General features: G+C 39.5%; 1 protein-coding gene across 1 annotated transcript in view; it reads right to left on the bottom strand.

Moving 5' to 3' along the window:
• The window catches only part of CA8 (carbonic anhydrase 8), a 108,026-nt gene that overhangs the window by 44,892 nt on the left and 49,591 nt on the right, over positions 1 to 13,543 (bottom strand). The window contains exons 4-5 of the mRNA XM_004602432.2: positions 7,656 to 7,751; positions 243 to 305 (exon numbers count right to left, since the gene is read on the bottom strand). Of these exons, the coding sequence (XP_004602489.1) occupies positions 243 to 305; positions 7,656 to 7,751 (159 nt within the window). The remainder of the gene's footprint in view (positions 1 to 242; positions 306 to 7,655; positions 7,752 to 13,543) is intronic.

The following is a 13,543-nucleotide window of genomic DNA, read 5'->3' as shown; positions in this document are numbered from 1 at the left end:
CCAGCTCTACACTCAGGGATCAATCCTGACAGGATTCCTAATTGACTTGGTTGTGATCACACTCGAGTCAGCCGCCAGTCCCCTGTGTGCTGAATTTTTATCTATATTCCCTGCTGGAATAAACTTTGACTATGGGAAAAATAACTTCTTGTTAATCCTTTTGGAAATCCTCAATTCTGAGGGGATGGTCTGGGAAGCTCTTCTACAAACAATGTTTTATTTCCTGTTAAATAATGACTTACCTTATACTGAATATCCTGAAGGATTTCCGTCACAGCTTTCAGGCCTATATGTTCCTTTCCTATCTGAAATACATAAAACATAGATCATAACTATAGCATTTTAAATAGCGATATTTTACTCAAAATGACAGAAATGAGATTCCAGTTCACTTGAATGTCTTTCCTAGGGAATATTTAAATGACATTATTAATAAGCAGTTTAATAACCACTGAAGGCAATTAGAGATACAGCAGAAGCTAGTACAATCAAGTATCATAAGGGCCAGATAGATAACACAGGAGTAAGGCACTCTTCTTTGCACACCTCCAACCCAGGTTTGATAACCAGCACCATGGCTGGCCCCCTGGATTTTTCCAGGAGTGAGCCCTGAGCACAGAGCCAAGAGTGAGCCCTGAGCACAGAGCCAGGAGTGAGCCCTGAGCACAGAGCCAGGAGTGAGCCCTGAGCACAGAGCCAGGACTGATCCCCGAGCACAGCAGGGTGTATCTCCAAAACAATAAAATATTAGAAACTTTCTTGTACATTGTTAAGAAACAATACTAAATTAACCCTACTGTGTAGGAGCATCACTCACTAAGCTATGGATATCAAATGATCTAATATTGTGGAACAAAAGAACATTTCAGGGATATTGCTGAATTTAAATTGTCATATGCCCAATCTTTCCATTTTCACCTTGGCTCCAGATTATTGCTATAAATTTAAATCTACTTTGAAAAATCTTAGTGTTTATCATCTTGGAAAAATGGGTATATCCAATTTTTGAGACTAACATTTCTTGCTTACCACTAAATATAATTCTGTAGGCCCATTTTGTTCTTAAATTAATAAAAATATGCTGTTTGTGGCTTTTAATTTCAAAATATGTGTCATTATATATATTATTGGTGTAGTGAATGCTGCAGAGACAATGAGGTTTATAAAAACATAGTATTAAGTATTCTTGAGCTTAACTTTCAAAATGATAGTTATAATCTAATTTCCACTTTTCCTCCAAGTTTCAATAATGCATATGTCCTCCATAATAATAAAGGACTGTAAAACAGATAATTTGTAAGCTCAGATACATTATCACTTATCATTATTTTTTTTCCCTCATCCACATTTTTGGGAGAATGACCTTGAAAGGCACAGATATCCTATTCATCACCAAATTGTGAAATAAATAGATGAAAGGGCACCAAAGAGGAAAGAAGAGAGACAAGAAACTTTCACAATCCAACGCCAATCATGATTTTAAAATCCAAATGTCGGCAGCTCATGTGATAGGTCTTTAAAAAAAAAAATCATCCGCAGTTTAAAGAAATCCCTAAGGCATATTTACTCATGATTGCAAAGGCCTGAGCCTTGAGGCAGAATCCATCCTTCATTAAATCCTGCAGGCAAACAAGTCTCTGTCTTGCAGGCTTCAAAAAGACACAGCACCAGGACGACCGCCTGCAGCTGGGATCTCTTTTCCTGTCATGGCTCTGCTCTGCTGACAGGCCATAGCTCTTGACAAGCCACATCACAGTGGTGCAAATCAGACAACACAGTGACTCAGGAGCAAGGTCACTTGTGTTGGGGGACAGTGCTCTGACCCTGACTTAGAGCGATGAGCTGGTTTACTTAACCTCTATGTCTTTCACCTTCTTCATCTATATATCTGGGAAGATAAAAGTAATAGGTTCATTGCTTTGTTTTGGTTTTGTAAGGGTTTTTTCATGGGGTTGGGGGGGCACACCCAGTGATGCTTAAGGCTTCCTCCCAGCTCTGTGCCAGGGATCAAGCAAGTGGGGCTTGAGGAGCCATACGGAGTGCTGTGCAGAGTTGGCTGTGGACAAGGCAAGCACTCTACCTGCTGTACTCTCCAACCCCAAAGCAATACTTTTAAAGGGGCTGAAGGCAATACTAAATCAAGCAAAGAACTTAAAATTGGGCATCTTAATTTGATAACTGTATCACTGTCATCCCGTTGTTCATCGATTTGCTCGAGCGGGCACCAGTAACATCTCCATTCGTCCCAGCCCTGAGATGTTAGCAGCCTCTCCTTACTCATCTTTCACATGACTGGAAGCTCCTTCAGGGTCAAGGGAATGAGACCTGTTATTGTTACTGTATTTGGCATATCAAATACACCACCGGGAGCTTACTAGGCTCTCCTGTGAATTTGATAACTACTATAATTATTCTTACTCAGAACATACAGCATTAAAATCAGTTTGGACATCGATGGACAAGCTATTGTACATAGATGTAAAGGTAAGTATATGTATATATACACATGCATATATATACATATCTACAAATACTACAGTAGCTATTATTATTACTGGTAGCTTCTATATATAAAGATTTTTAACTTTATAAGCAAAGCTTTAGAACCTGCAACATATTCTAGCTACTGCTTCATCACTACTCTCATTTTCTCTTGGTCAAATTTCTATATGAAGATATTCCACCACCAAAAAAAAGCAAAGAGAGATGAAGGTCTGCATACCACAGTCCTGAAAAGTCTGCAGTAGTTCCGGTCACAACACTCTCTGGCACTGATTCTCCCATGATCCACCACAGATCAATGAGTTTCTCTTTCCCACCGGAGTCTCTCCCCTAGTGGTATTGGTGAGGGGGAAGAGGAGCCTCTCCTGGTGGTACTTGGCCTTTCTGTTCAGTCCAGGGACAAGGGCTACAAATAAGCCATGTGATATAGCAGAGACTAAACTCAGAGACCTCACACATGTGAGGCACATGTTCCCCCACTCTGAACTCCCTCCATGGCCCCTCACTGACCTTCTGACATTGATGATCACCGTCTTTTACCTACCCATACTGTCTGGTGAGTTTCCTCCCAGAATCTTGGCCCTGCTCAATCCTGTCCTGTCACCCTTCATCTTCTCTCATTCTCAGAAGGAATGAGAGGACTGAGTCTTCGAGAATCACTCTCTCACCACCTCTTGCCTTATGTGCAGTCCCCTCATCTCTGAGATGTCTTTTCCAATGGACACAGAGCTGCTTCCATCAGAGACAGAACTGAAACGGGGGTCAACACCCTGCTGCTGCCCATTGATGGGGTCACTGACCACATGAACGGGCAATCAATGCTCCTCTGACTGGCCGGCCGTCTTGTGATGTTATCATGCTCTACTTGTCACTATTGACCCTCTAGTCACTTGCTTGAAGGCATCACTTCCTGTCAACACTCTTCAACACCCGTGTTGGTGGCCTTTTTATCTTTTAATCCATGGCTTTCAATGACTTCCTCAGCAAACCAACCTGAAAGAATGCCTGGAATTGTTTTCTCTCTGAAAACTTGCACTCCACAATGCCACCTCTGTCTGACCATAACTTCTCACCCACCAACCTCTACCCCCTCTTTTCTTTCTTCCCTTTCCCTCATCACAAAGTTCTCTGGCCCCTGTCACTTGGCCTCTTTTCTTTCCTTCTACACCAAATGATATCTTTTGAACCATTTTGGCTTCTTTAAGCCCTTTTTCCTTCTAGATCATTCGTCTTCCATTAAAGGCAGCAATTTTCTACAATTCTCTGCTCTGTCACCTGGATAGAAAATAATCCCAATGCACAGTCCTGTGAAATTCCATGATACCCTGTATCAGGTATGTTCCCCGCATTAACTCTCCTGGGTTTGTTCAAAACCCAGTCCCACATCAACATTTCCAATAAAACCAGACTTTGTTGTATATCAACACTAGCTATTACCCCACGCACTTCTCTTTCCTTTTCCCTTTGGGGGTAGAGTTGGATGGGTCACACCCACTTACACTCAAGGCTTATTCTTGGCTCTGTGCTAAGGGGCCTCAGGGATCACACCTGACCATGTTCAGGGGACCATATTCAGTGCTAGGTTTGAACAGGAACTGGCAACAAACGTGCAAGGAAAATCCCCTACAACTGTATCTCTCTGGCCTCTGCCTGTATGAAGTTGAGCTTCTTGAAAGGGAAATCTCTTGACTCACAACCCAGAGGTACTTGCTTTGTAGTGACGTGGCGCATAAGAGGTCATGGGATGGGGGTGTTACCGGCACGCCCTCAGCCCAGATGAGATCTGGAGCAGCCGCACACGACACGGCCCCCCTGCTCCTTAAAGACTATGATCCGGCAGATCTACTAACCCATTTTGGCACCCAGAGACTTATAGAAATGCATCTAAACTGTAAACTGAGCTAAAACAACAGAAATCCAAAACTGCGCGGCCACTACTGTGGCCGCGCAAGCTTCTATAATCTTCATTCTCAGCAATGGAAAACAAACTATCAAATGATGCCTTTCCAGCAGGTTTGGCTGTTGGGGTAAAATTCCAAATAATAATAGTCAGTTCTCTGTTGAAATATTGAATGTATCCAAAGTATAGAGAGAATAAAGTGAAGATCATTGGCCACTCAGGTGCCGGGGGGGGGGGCGGTGTGGGAGGGGGTATATTGGGGTTCTTGGTGGGGGAACAGGTGCACTGGTGAAGGGATGGGGGTTTGATCATTATATGACTGAGACTTAAACCTTAAAGCTTTGTAACTTTTGTCACGGTGATTCAATAAAATAAAAATTTTTTAAAAATTAAAAATTAAAAAAAAGGGAAATCTCTGCTCACTGCTGCTGAGCTCACACTCCCCACTTACCCCATTTAGCCCACGTGCCAGGTTTCAGCCCCTCTCCCTTTTGTTCACCTTACTGATCAGAAGTTCTTGCCTTCATGCATTTTGCTCTCATGGGTTCTGCGTAATAAGATATTTTTCCTCACCGTGAACTTTAGGAAAGTGAGTACAAATGTGTAAATACTGTTATCCCTGGCCTGTAAGAACAATCTTGTTTCTGGCAATAGCTGTGCTCCTTACAAGGGTCTCAGCAGCCCCTCAGGTCTCCTTCATATGCAATAACCTGTCTTTGAAGACATTGTCATCATATTTAACTCCACTCACAAATATTGAGTACAAACTCCAAACATGAAGCGAATATATTCTATTTCCTTCTCTTTTGGTATCCTAGTTTTTGTATTATTATTTTTATCATTCTTATTCTTTTCTAATAAGAGGAAACTGTCTTCTACTTTTACTGCCTCAACCCAAATTTAAATGTTAATTAGTTTTTCAGGTCACAAAAATGAATTTTGATAGCTATTTAATACAGCAAATATTATAAAAAATATATGTATGCAATTTAAATATTTTCTCAATATTTTAAGAATCCATTCTATTATCCATCTCATCAAAGCAGTTGAAAATAGAAAGAATAAGTACTTCCTTGTAAAAACATTAAGAAGCATATGTCGTGAGAGTTCATTTTAAACTATAAGGATTTGTTTATCATTTCAGTGACTTCTGTCGTAGTTCAAGATTGATATAAAAATATTAAAAACCTAAAACTAGGTGACAACTTCAAACATAAACGAAGAATTAGTTTAAAGGTTAATATAATAGCAAGCTCTGAGATGTAAAGTGATATACATCTTAACCTTTCAATACCTGTATTGCAAACCACAATGCCAAAAAGGGGGCGGGGAGGGAGAGAGAGAGAGAGAGAGAGAGAGAGAGAGAGAGAGAGAGGAGAAAGAGGAGAAAGGTACCATAGAGACAGGACGGGGTGTGGGACAGGAGGGAAACTGGGAACACTGGTGGTGAGAAACGTACACTGGTGGAGGGATGTGTGCTGGAACACTATGTGACTAAACCCAATCACAAACAATTTTATAACTATGTATCTCACAGTGATTCAATTAAAAAATATATTATGGAGCCCTCAGAGGTTGTTTGCACTCATGAAGGGTCTCCAAAGAAGTTTCCCATGGTTTCAGCTGCCGAAGTGTCAATAATAAACACCTGGGGTTTTACTTTTTTGTGTATGCCAAGTAATATATTATAAAGAACAATTTTTATTTACCAAAAACCATAGCAAGTTCTTATCATTAATTATGCTTTTGAAATATGTGTCCACCCAAAAAGTAAGCCTAAAGGCTGTTGGGACAGTTAAGTCTCTAAAGACCCTATTATCAACATCTCTAACCCAAGATACCCAAAAGGTCGCCCAGGAACACACAGACTTAAAACAATGGGTCTGATCTTGACAATGGCAGTGACTTCCGTGAGACAGTAATAATGACTTTCTTTGGGGGGAGTTTTTTCTGAGCCACACCTGACAAGGCTCAGAGATCACTCCTGGCTCTGCACTTAGGAATTACCCCTGGCAGTTCTCAGAGAACCATATGGGATGCCAGGGATCAAACCCAGGTCAGTCATAAACAAGACAAGTGCCCTATGTTCTGCATTATCACTCGGTCCCAGTAAACAATGACTTGACCTCTCTGACCATTGGCTTTTCTTCTGTAAGAGCATGAGAGCATGGTTCCTAAATTTTTCAGGTTTGTTTCACCTCTGAATAGTTTACAGTCTCCAGTAGAGAACATAATAAAGTTAAGAAGATCCACCTTTGTAGCTGGATGTGTGTATGCATGTGTGTGTGCATGTGCGTATGCATGTGTGTGTGCTTGTGGTGCTGGATAAATAGGACCCAGGAGTCATGTACATAAGGCATGTGCTTTAACTTTGCACCACATCTCTGGTCCCTGGATTAATTTTCTTTGGGGAAATACGATAAAAAATTTGGAGATATGATGGGGTGGGCGGTAGCTTTTCCACTCAAGTGAGAACATAGGCTTCCTAGAGTGGAAAGAATGAAATACATATAACATGTTCCATGTTGGCCTTCTTAGACTGAATTTTTGTAATTTTCTTTACCTACAACAGAGCTCAAACATAAACTTAATATTGACTATATCCACAGAGGTCTCTGCCAGTCTCATTTTATCAATTTTTTTCTGTAAGTCACTTCAAAACACCTTGGGGTGAAAATTACTAATAACAGAGTGAAAGGAATCTACCACATAATTATATTATTGATTTTTCTTAGATTTTACAGTGAGTCAAAGTCCAAAAACATTTTCTGAAATTCTTTGTCATTAATTAAATGAGCTCTGCCTTCAAGAAACATTTTCCAGATAATTTCTCCAAAGACCTTGAACAAACATCACTCCTAAGAAAAAATTCTCGGGGCTGGAGCAATAGCACAGCAGGTAGGGCGTTTGCCTTGCACGAGGCCGACCCAGGTTCGATTCTCAGCATCCCATATGGTCCCCTGAGCACCACCACGGGTAATTCCTGAGTGCAGAGGCAGGAATAACCCTGTGCATAGCTGGGTGTGACCCAAAAAGAAAAAAAATTCTAATAAGTAAATTAATCATTTTCTACCAGTGAGCATCACCCTGCTCCTCCTGGCCATCGAGTTTTCTATTTTTATAGTCCAGTATTTGCTGCAATTGTACAGTGTGTCATTTCTTAGTGATAAAATTGAGAGAATAAAAAAGTTCTACAAAGTGAATCAGAATGAAGCATTTCTGAAAAACACATCATGAGCAGGATGCCATTTACCTGGACAAACAAAGCGATGATGGCAATCCCATGTGGCTTCCCCACAGCCTCATCAATGCTGCCAAACAGGGTGGAGTTCCAGTGTATCAGATGGAGCTGGGGGAACAATGACAAGAAGGTCATGTCACCATTTCATGAACTTCTATATATAAAAAACAATAGACACAGTAACTTCTCTTTAAGTACGCCTACATGACATCATAAACAACAGTATCATAAACAGACACATAAAATACTTATGCAGTAGAGGTGCTCAGCATGAATTCCTCCATTCTTATTTCTGAGCTGAAGTCATTGCTTAGAGGATTGTTACCTCTGGTTCAAATTCAGAGTGTGTGTGCGTGCTTGTGTGTATGTGTGTACGCGCGCGCGTGCGCACACATATGTATATGTACATTCACAGATTTCAAACTGACTGAATTGCTTCTCTTTAAATCTTATCTTTTCTGGACTCCAATGAAACAAAACTTCAGGTGTCATCACAAACACTGCAACTCATTCAACCGATTTGTTTATGAATAATCACATACTATGTCTGTCATGATTTCCACTAAGAATACTCAAAATCAGTCTCAAATTCTGGGTAGATGATTTTAGCTCTTAAAATTACCCATATACAGCATCCTCTAAAAAATGCTGCATCAAATAAAACTATGGTAAAATAAAGAATGCTGATGTAGAGGTCTTAAAGAAGGCCATTTCCTGCATAGGAAATAAAATTTTATCTGTGGAGGAAGACAGACAATGCTCTGAGGACTCCCTAAGGATTTCCTGGCTCCTAGCCTCGCAGAGTTTTACAAAGCTTGCAAGTTTATCTAGAGTATGTACTTGCTCTAATAGCAATGATTAAACAGTTGCACGATACCAAATTCAATTCCCTCATTAAAATCAAATGGCCACTGAGATACTTAGCACTACAGTAACTACATAAACTTACCTAGAATACTACCACCACCACTGACAATCTTAATTGCTATAATAACCACCTTGAAACACGGGCTTAATTAAAAATTAGTTCTAATACAAAAATAAAGATGTGAAAGTCAGTAGTCATGTTCTTTTAGCATTCATCTTAATATATTAAGAAAAATTACAGTGAGGATTGCCAAAAATCTGACTTCTCTAACTGCAGCCTTGTGTCCAACTAGAATTGAATACCCAAAGGTGAGCACTAGAGGGAGATAATGAGTCCTCTTCCTATTACAAAACCTACAGCAAAGGAAAATTTCATACCTACGGTCATGAACTGTTAGTGCCCGCTAAATTTAACTTCCATGGCACTTACTTTAGAGGGGGGAAAGAAGCTCTATACTCTTTCAGTTAATAATGAGTTAATAATGATAGACAGAAAATTTTTAATTTTCCCTTTGCTGGGTACAATGCACAGGAGTTCTGGTGATAGGTAAAAGCCAACAACCTTAATTAAATCAACAAAGAAAACCCAAATTGATAAAAAGCTGTTTTGTTTGCTTTGAATGCTTAAAACCACTCCTATTACACTCTTCTTTTTAAAGCAAAATAGTTTCACTGAAAGAAATTTAGAGACATGCAAGGAGAGAGAAAAAGAGAGTGAGAGAGACCAAGATCTGTGCAAGAGACATCTTGGGTTTTTCCAGAAAGAAAAAAGACAAAATATCTTTTTTATTTTACAAATGAAAAAAATTAAAGCTGACACTTTATGTCTCACAGCAACATTATTATTTTCTTAAACAAATAAAAGCAATGGCCTCTTGGGATGAGGCAGGGGCCCTTCTCATAATTCAGCAACATCATCACTTACATTAAGTCTTCAATTTTTTTTTTATGTTTAGAATTGTAAAGGTCTCCACTTCTTCAATGTGTGCTGAACATGTGAATGTTGGGTCAGGGTACTGAATAAATGTGCCTTTCAGTGGAGAAATGTGGTAAATACTATCTAGGCCAGTGATGGGTTTCTCATGATTGATAGTTGTTAGAGTTCATAGCGCTTACCTTCAATATGACGTGATTAAAAATGACATTTTAATTATTTAGTCTTCCTTCCAATAACAAAAATCTCAGTACAATCATAAGAGAAACACTAAACAAATCTCAGTAGGGGGGAAATCTAGTCTGAGTAGTTCTCCTCAAAATCGTCAAGGTCATCAAAAAAATCTGAGAAAATGTCACAGTCAATAAGACCAAAGAAAACATGAGATCTAAGTGTCATGTAATGTAAGTGAGATCTTAACTAGAAAAGAGACAAGAAGTAAAACAAACAATGAAGAAACAGGGAGTTACTAAGATATTTATTTTGAATCACTACTGTAAAGCAAACTTTTAGCATTAGAGGAATCAAGAGTGGTCCCAGAGGTGGACAATCAGCCTGGATTTCTGCAGTTCCTCCTCTGGATTATATTCCTCCCATCCACCACTGACAACACTGACCAATCAAAATTTTAGTATTTAAGATATTCATCACAAATGCCCTCACCCAACCTCATTACCATAGAAATGTAGCAGAATTCTACTCAAAAGCCACAGCACCACCTGACAGAAAAAAAAAAAAACACGCTAACCCAGATGCACAAGCAGAAAAAAATTCTACATGCAACCATTATAAAAATAAGTGGAATTTTTCCAATAGAATGTCAAGTTTCCCCACCCTCGGCCCAGATAAGATCCAGAGCTGCCATGCGCAAAACGGACCCTCTGCTCCTAAAGACTATGATCCGAGAGGTCTTCTAACCCATTTTGGCACACAGAGCGACTTCTTACAGAAATGGTTCTAGACTATGAACTGAGGTAAAATATCAGAAATCCAAGAGCTCATAGAGTCTTCATTCTCAACAATGAAAAGAAATTATGAAATGATGCCTTTTCAGCAGGCCTGAATGTTGGGGGGAAATTCCAAACAATAATAGTGAAATTATTGAAATACTGAATGTATTCAAAGTATAGAGAGAATAAAGTGAAGATCATTAGCTACTTAGGTGGGGGCTGGGTGGGAGGGGGGTATATTGGGGTTCTTGGTGGTGGAACATGTGCACTGGTGAAGAAATGGGAGTTTAATCATTATATGATTGAGACTTAAACCTGAAAGCTTTGTATTTTTTTTCACAGTGATTCAATAAAATAAAAGCTTTTTAAAAAAAAAAGAATGTTAAGTTCCCCAAAAGCAAATGTAATGCACACAATGAGAAGTGATGACAAATAATTGAGAAGAGCTACCATGATAAAACTTAACAAAGTTAGAGGAGCCCCAAAGCAGAAAAAGTCAGAAAATGAAAACTCTAGACCAATTATCTCTGATGAGCACAGATACAAAAATTCCTCAACAAAATCTTGGAAAAGCAAATTCAACAACACAATGAGAGAATCATTTATCAGGACCAAGTAAAATTCATATCATGGATACAAGACAGGCTCTACATGTGTGAATCAACGAATGCAATAGCCACACCAACAAAAAGAAATATTACCATATTAGCAGATTCTAAGAAAATAGAAAATTTTTAACCTCCAACTTTTATAAAAGGACTCAACAAATTCTGACTAAAAAAATACCATTCAACATAATAAATATGACAAAATGACAGGTAGCATAATATTTAATGGTAAAAACCTTAAAAGCTTTTTCCTTAAGACCTGTAACAAGAACAGCAACTCAGCATTATTTTTCAATATAACTTTGGAAGTCTTCACCAGTGCAATTAGGAAATAAAATGATATAAAAGGTATCCAAAGTAGAGAAAATATAAAATTACTGCATTCACAAGTGACATGATAACATACATAGGAAATAATAAAGATTACACTGGAAAAACTACTAAAAATAATTCGCTAGTTCAGTAATGAATCATAAAAGCAACCTGCATAACTCTGCTGTTTTTCTATACACAAAACAATAAACCAGAGTAAAGGGAAATTAAAAGAACAATCTTGGTCCACAGAAATAACTCATGGTAGAGCACATGCCTGTAAAACTCAAGATCCTGGGTTTGTACCCTGATACTACCTGGACCTCCAAAGAGACACAATGACTGCCTATCCCAGCCCAAATAAATAAACAAATAAATAAATGTCATATAATTCAGCAATAAAAGCCTCAGACACTGAAAGCTCTGAAAGGACTTATTTGAACACTTAAAAGGACTAATTTTGTTGTTGTTGTTGTTGTTGTTGTTGTTGTTTTTGATTTTTGGGTCACACCCAGCGATGCACAGGGGTCACTCGTGGCTCTGCACTCAGGAACCACCCCTGGCAGTGCTCACAGGACCATATGGGATGCTGGGAATGGAACCTGAGTTGGTTGCGAGCAAGGCAAACGCCCTACACACTATGCGATCACTCCAGCCCCAAAAGGGGATTGACTTGATAGTGTGGCTCAGAGAACTCACAAATAATTTTCTAGCTGGGTTTCTGGTGTGTTACAAAAGGTCAAATTTTAAGATGTTTTCTTACCTATGTTCAATGCTACTCCTAAATTTTGACAGGCTACCTGTGCTCACAAAAGACTACCAGACCAGGAATCACAGTCTTAGGGTCTTGCTTCAGTCCCATCACTCTTTTTTATTTTTTTCTTTGTGGGTCAATGCACAGGGGTTACTCCTGGCTCATGCACTCAGGAATTACTCCTGGTGGTGCTCAGGGGACCATATGGGATGCTGGGAATTGAACCCGGGTCGTCCATGTGCAAGGCAGACACCCTACCCACTGTGCTATCACTCCAGCCCCAGTCAGTCCCATCACTCTTGGTGCTATGAACTTCACAAGTCTAAGTTCTGAGAACCAGCCTCTCTGTAACATGAGAGCTGCATCTTACCAAGCTGAGTTTGCTCCTATCTTCCTCTCCTCCAGAACTCTTTGTTTCAATATTCTTACCACACTTTGCTACCATTCACATTAGTTGCTATACGTAGCCAGCAAAGGCATAGAAGCAGGGTGATGAATTCAGAAAATTAAAAAGCATAAAAACCACTGAAGTGAGCATTAAGTATGCCAATATGGCTCACCAGTCCTAAGCCGTCTAAACATTCTGTAGTTATCATTACTGTCATCCGAACACGCATATTACCACACTGCACGGTCACTTCATCCTCCAAGAATCTTGAGATGAGAGATGACCCACAATGAACTCAGCCTCGCCTCGAGGTCTCCTTTGCCTTGGAATCACGCAATGTAGCAATGGGTAGAGGGCCTGCCCATTGCAGTAGGATCTAAACTCCTCCAACAGCTCAAATATCAAAAAGGGGGTTGCTTCCTTCCAACTCGGGCAGAACAGAGGAAAAGAAAATGATTTTCTCTGATTAAAAATGAGCATTTTGGAGCCGAAAAGGTAGTACAGTGGGCATGGTGCTTGCCTAGCATGTGGCCAGCCCAGGTACAATCCCCAACAATCCCATATGGTGCCCTAAGCACCACCAGGAGTAATTCCTAAATGCAGAGTCAGGAGTAATACCTGAGTATTGCCTGGTGTGCCCCTCCCCCCCAAAAAAAGTGAATTTCCTCTCTTCATTCAAGTCTTCTCTCCAGTCACAAAACTTCAATGCATGTGGCCTCATGAGCTAACAATGTATTATGCTACAGAAGAATTTATTTAAAAAGCAGAAGGCCATTATTACCCTATCAGCCTCACAACCGTCATTCCTTTCTATTAAGCAATCTGACCACAGAGTAACAATGATAAAGCATCTTTTTATAGGTATGGAAAGAAAATCTTTGACTTAGGTCTTGCTATAAGGCTCACAAATTCAAATTTTCTGCAATTGATTATGCCGCTTTGCTATTAGTACCTGCGAAATGTTAATCTTAATGTACTTAACTCACAGCAATAGATAAATTTGTCTAAAGTTATAAAACTGTGACAAGCCATGGCCTTATAATCATTTATTTGTCACCCAGAAAAATAAGTTTGAAGATTTCATGGC

This window comes from Sorex araneus, chromosome 2, assembly GCF_027595985.1.
Source record: "Sorex araneus isolate mSorAra2 chromosome 2, mSorAra2.pri, whole genome shotgun sequence".
NCBI classification, from domain to species: Eukaryota; Metazoa; Chordata; class Mammalia; order Eulipotyphla; family Soricidae; genus Sorex; species Sorex araneus.
The sequence above is the reverse complement of the archived record's forward strand: the minus strand, read 5'-3'. Positions and strand labels throughout refer to the sequence as shown.